At 36.8% G+C, this 6079-nt stretch overlaps 1 protein-coding gene across 1 annotated transcript; it reads right to left on the reverse strand.

Moving 5' to 3' along the window:
- Positions 1-1024: 1024 nt before the first annotated feature.
- Positions 1025-3901, reverse strand: LOC111986750 (protein NRT1/ PTR FAMILY 2.8-like). Its single transcript, XM_065763281.1, has 3 exons — positions 3767-3901; positions 3030-3458; positions 1025-1264 (listed from the first exon to the last, which is right to left on the reverse strand). Exons 1-3 carry the CDS (start codon positions 3899-3901, stop codon positions 1025-1027), a joined length of 804 nt encoding a protein of 267 aa, XP_065619353.1.
- Between the last annotated feature and the right edge of the window lie 2178 nt (positions 3902-6079).

Here is a 6079-nt window from a genome sequence, read left to right on the forward strand (position 1 = left end):
ATGGAGAACTATTAATTAGGTAGTATGCAGTCACAACATCTTCACCCCAAAATGACTTAGGTAGATTAGCCATTCTCAACGTACATCTAATCTTCTCAACAATAGTGTAGTTCATCCTTTCTGCCACACCATTTTACTGTGGGGTACTAGGAACTGTCTTCTCATGTCTAATGCCTTTCTTAGAGCAGTAACTCTTGAATTCATTAGATGTGTATTCACCTTCATTATCACTATGGAGACACTTTAAAGGCTTCCTTTTCTCTCTTTCCACCATGGTATGGAATTTCTTGAAGTGCTCAAATACCTGGTCTTTTTTTTTCAAAACATAAATCCACACCTTTCGTGAAGCATCATCAATAAATGTAACAAAATATTTATTGCCACCTAAAGTCTCAACATCAATGGGACCATATACATCAGAATAAACAAGATCTAATACATTGGGTTTTCTAATAGAGGATATATTAAATGAAACTCTATGTTGTTTACCAAATAAACAAAAATTACAAGGATTTAGTGACGTTCCTTTGACAAAGGGAATGAGAGACTTCTTTGCCAAAATCTGCAATCCTTTTTCACTCATGTGAGCCAGCCGCCTATGCCACAAGTTAGGCGAAGAATCCTCCTGAGCCGCACTAATAACATCTTTGCACAACTTTACTTGTGTCTTGTAAAGTGTACAACAAATTTTCCCTCTAGCAAACACCAATGATTTTTTGCTAAGCCTCCATTTTCCATCATGGAAATAATTGCCATAACCTTCTTTATCAAGAACATGAGTGGAAATCAAATTTAGGCGAATATTCGGAACATGTCTCATACCCTTCAAAACCAGGGTGTATTCAGTGTTAGCCCTAACACATATATCACCAATTCCCACAATGTTGGCATAACTATCATTGCCCATCTTCACTCTTCTAAAGTTTCCTGCTTTGTATGAAGTGAATAACTCCTTTCTTAGAGTGACATGACAGGAAGCAGCTAAATCAATCACCCATTCAACATAAGGATCTGAAACTGTACATCAATCATCTTGTCCTATGGCTAGGACCTCATCTTCCAACACTATAACAGCAACAATGTTCTCATCATCCACCCTTTTCTGATTTTTATCCTCTTTCTGTTTGTTCTTCCAAGCCTTGCAATTTCTTTTTATGTGACCTTCTTTATCACAGTAAAAACACTTGAATTTCCCTTTTGATTCTGACTGACTTCTAGATTTACCTCGCCCTTTAGAATTTCTACTCTTACTTCTCCCCCTGTTCTATGTGACAATAGCATGTGCAATATCCTTGCCCGTATCCTTTCTTCTAGTTTCTTCATTAAGCAAACTATTTTTAATCATGGCAAGTTGTAACACACCATTCGGAGCAAAATTACTAAGTGACACTACCAAAGTCTCCCAACTGTCAGGTAAGGAACTCAGAAGCAATAAAGCTTGCAACTCATCATCTATTACTAGCTTCATTGTAACCATCTAATTAACCAACTCTTGGAACTCACTAAGGTGCTTGGCAATGGACTTACCCTCTTTAAGCTTCAAATTCACAAGCTTTCTAGCAATAAAAGCTTTATTTTGAGCTGTCTTTTTTTCATAAAGACTCCTTAATTTTTCCTAAAGAGTCTCTACATTTGTTTCCTAAGACACATGATGAAAAACACTAACGTCGATGCATTGTCTAATACACCCAATAGTTTTTCTATTTAATTTCTCCCAGTCTTTATTTGAAATTCATTAGGCTTGGCATTATCACCCTCAATAGGGTCATGCAAATCCTTGCAATAAAGAAAATCCTCAATCATCAGCTTCCATATCGAATAATTCGATGCCGAAAGTTTAACCATAGTATTCATAGTCATATTCTCCATTTAATCCAACACAAGACAGTCAAACCCAAGCAACCAAAAGCTCTGATACCACTTGTTGGGGGAAAAATCCTAATCCCCTCTATGTCTATGTGTGAATTAAAATATATAACTACCAAGCAATAGCAATATTTTGGAAAAAAAAAAAATTCTAGCAAGCACCACATAAACACAACCACACAAGAACACCAAATCTTACGTGGAAAACCCTCTAGTGTAGAGGTAAAAACCATGGGACAGCTCTGAAAAATATCCACTATGAAATAGAGATTACAACTATCAAGTTTATGCTAAACTTGAGTCTATAACAAATTGAAATACAATAAATAAATCTCAAGGAGTAAATACAATCTCACCACAAAGCCAGTAGCAAAATTTTCCTCTAAATACTCCAACTCTCCATGGTTGTAGCACTCAAAAACTCAATGAGAACTCCACTAATTTATCTTCCTTGTGTGTAACTTGAGTAAAGAAAAATGTCTCATTTTTCTTTTTCACTTTTTCACACTCTCACTGTATTTTTCTCTATTTCTTCATTCGGACTGCACCTCTCAAGTTGAAGCACTCTCTTTCTCTGTGTCTTGCTCTCTCTGGAACTCACACCAAAAGCGGCCGAATGCTCTCTTGTTTTGCTTCAGCTCTCTACAAGGCCGAATAGCCTTTGCTTCTTTCTTTTCTTTTTCTTCAGCGTGTCCCACACGCCTAGTGCTCGTTTGGCTGGCACGTTTACGTTTAACGTCTACGTTTTTTTAGCCTTTTTTTTTTTACGCGTTTCCAGCTCTTTTTTACTGTAGCGGCTACTGTTCAATGAACAGTAGCCGCAAAAGTTGACTTTTCAGCACAAATTTTACTGTTCACAGACCCACAAATTTCACTTTTCAGCAACTTTTTTATTAAAAATGGATCCCATGATACTATTCACATATTTAAAAGTTATTTTGTTACAGTATTTTTCAGTTTTCAATTTTAATTTTCATGTTTCACCTATAACCAAACGGACTCCTAATGTCCCTTCTCATTGAGAGAAGTCAGACCTTCCCATGCATGCTCAACTTTGCATTAAACCAAGAAACTAACTTTGTGGGCTTGAGAAGACAAGCTCATTAATGGGCTTTGACAAGCCATGTGGGCTGGACCCACATGGTGCTTTGCACCCAACACACTTGGCCATCTCGGCAAAGATGCTCCCATCTGGCTTCACACATATATGTGTTGCGGCCCAAGAGGAATATGGTCAAGGGGAGGGCAAGGTAGCAAGTTGGAATGACAAAACCCGGAAGCCAGCTAATACTAGTCTGAACATAGACAACTCCAGTGAGAGCTACCAAGACGGCAACCGTAAATAGGAAATACCAACAATTGCAGAAGCTTTCTAGTTGTGCTCTTCCTTCCTCTGTTCTGGTGTCAAGCTGATCAGCCCCAAAGGCAATGTTGCAAGGTTGAACACCTCCAAATCCTATGGCTACCAATGCAAGATCCCCAGAGAGGATGGCCAGCTGCCAACTCTGAGGCTGTGGGCAATTGGATTTGTCAATGCATAAGGAGGGTTTTAACATAGTCATTCCAACAATTAGTGCCATGATCCCCATGCCCTGTTAAAAATGTAACATTGATTATTCATAAAATCCAATCAGAGACTAAACAATTAATATAGAGAATTTATGTCCACCAAAATGACAGAATATTGACAGATTTATGTAAGTTGAGCTTTCTTTGGTTGCAGAGTAAAGGAAAAAGAAATTGAATGCAAAATGAAATCAATGAGATGACATAAGATTTGTTGAACATCAGAGATAACATACATTCAAACAATTTGTAACAAAAGATTCTAGGCTCTTTGTTAAATAGTTAACTTCAATTCTTTTACGATCCCATTATGCCATAGAAAGCAGACTTTTACCAGAAGCGATGCTCCAGTGCCAAAGACAATAGTATGGAACCTTCCCTGATAAGTGTTAGCAACGAAAGCACCCAATGATGGCAGAAACATTGGTGAAACCAGACCACATATTGAACGCATTAGCCGAATGTACATTATCCATCTTGTACTTTGTATGCATATACACCACTAAATTTGCAATCAAACTCATTGCAGCCAACTTTTTGAATGTTTCGTTCCCTTCAAAATAACAGACATAAAGTCGGAACTTATGAGAAAAGGAAGACAATGTAGAAAGCATTATTGAAATTGCTATTTGTACAGTGCATTACCGAGGATATAGTGTGTGGCTTTACATCCTCCAAGTGTTTTTTTAGAAGGTAAAGGATTTTGCTTTTGAGTGGAAGTGTTAAGAGTGAATCACATTGTCCATCTCTTCCTGTCTCTTCTATCCTAGCCTACTGATCTGAGGATTTAATTCTTGAAATTGGGAATCTGTTGCAGTATAAAAAAAAAATCTACGAGGTTTGGTCTAAGTCTTGGTTTCTTATATGCAAAATTGAAAGCCTCACAGCGGTTTGGTATTCAAGGTTGCGAAAACACTACAAACCTCTATGCCAAGTTTTGCAATTACAAGGTTTTTCTGTGTGTAAGAAAGATAATCTCTTTCCTAGCATGCTGTGTTGGCAATAATTTATATGTTTATATTTATCTAATTTACCATATATTAAAATCCGTTAATTCTGACTCGTATAGTTGGGGAAATATGCCTGATTTTGCTATATTAATTGTTACTCTCCAAGAATGGAAAAAAAGAATTAAATTGAAAAATTGGGTGAAAGTGAAATACTTTCATTGTGTAGTTAGTAGGAAAAAATTGTAAAATTGTAATTTCCAACTAACCTTTGTGAAATACTTTCTCGTGAGCTTCTTGCAAGCTAGTCACGAACTGCACTGATCCAACTTTGAAACTTGATTCTTCGCCAATCTCTCACACTCATCCCTTACAAATAAACCCACATAAATACAGGAAAATAATTGAAAAAATTACAATTAAATTTGGCACAGAATTAAAGTATCAAGCGAAAAGGCCACGTGTGAAGCACAATACTAGAAACTGAAGAGTCATGCTAGCTTGTCATTTCATGAGTACTTCGCGAGAAAGGCTATCTTGCGAGGTACCTACGAAACATTTTGTTTGGCAAAAAGATAAGTTGCTTTACCAAATTATTTACCCATACTATAAATTCCCTCATTACCCACAAATTGTAAGGAGTGATTTTTAGAGATAAAACCATAGCAAATACACTTGAGAGTTAGAGATTGTTATACCCACAATCATCTACACATTTCCTCTTGGTTTTTTCTCTACTCCTACATCTCCATCTCTACATCCTTGAGAGGTTCTTAGCCCAAACACTTACCACACTCAATCTGAGTGTTGAGTAAAGATTTGGTGCTGTTGTGAAGTATTAAAGGAGCCATTAAGTGGCGGATGCAATCGGACTGAATTGCAGGATCCAGAAAGCTAGTGAAGATAAGACTTCGAGAAGTCCGCTGGTGGCAGGAACTTGGAGGGCTCAAGTACATGGGATAGACTAGGCTTGGAGGGTCTTTTGTTATTCGTATACTCCAACTATATTCACTAGTGGATCGATTTCGACTTGGAAGGTCGCAGAGAGGTTTTTCGCCGAGTTTTTATGTTTCCTTTTCGATAATATGTCTTGGTGTTATCTTGTGTTTGCATCTCTTCCCTACTCTTTAAGCTTTACTTTTATTGTTTATTATGGTTGGATATGGCTTAGAGTAGTGTTATCGGTTTATTGTGTATATGTACTATTGTTCCACATTTTGTTAAGTTAGAGTAAAAGAAATCTAGCCGTATTTTTTAATTTGGAGTCTGAACAAGCTCTAGTGTTTTCACACTAATTTAATCTTTCAATTGGTTTCAGAGCGGGTACACCTTATTGGATTTCATTATACTTGTGTGATCCTAGACCCCTTTTTGCTATGGATATGACAATGGAAAAGGCTAACATGAATTGTGGTTCATGTGTTTGTGATAATGACTCTATGAGCATCTTTGGAGATTGTCCTAGTAATGAGCTCTTAGAGTTATTAAAATCAAAGAAACATGATAGAATGTTCATACACATGCTGAAATGTTCAGAGCATAGAAATCACATGCTTCATAATAGTTTGTGTGAGTCTAATTCCTTGATTGAAAAATATAAGAGGAGGAATAGACACTTGTGTAATAAGCTTGATGGTTTAAAAAGAAAGCTTCACTCATCCGGGCAAAACATAAAGGAAGATGAATCTTGTTTTGACAAA

The sequence above is a fragment of the Quercus suber genome, unplaced genomic scaffold (assembly GCF_002906115.3).
Source record: "Quercus suber isolate HL8 unplaced genomic scaffold, Cork oak 2.0 scaffold_502, whole genome shotgun sequence".
Lineage (NCBI taxonomy): Eukaryota > Viridiplantae > Streptophyta > Magnoliopsida > Fagales > Fagaceae > Quercus > Quercus suber.

Bases quoted from the DNA above. Each gene is read 5' to 3' on its own strand.
- LOC111986750 (XM_065763281.1), bottom strand. From the start codon at position 3,901: ATGTACATTCGGCTAATGCGTTCAATATGTGGTCTGGTTTCACCAATG. The intron at 3,459-3,766 runs GTAAAAGTCTGC...CATTTTTAACAG, and splicing joins GCACTGGAGCATCGCTTCTG to GGCATGGGGATCATGGCACT. The intron at 1,265-3,029 runs GTGTGTTGGGTG...ATTGTCACATAG, and splicing joins ATCTTTGCCGAGATGGCCAA to AACAGGGGGAGAAGTAAGAG.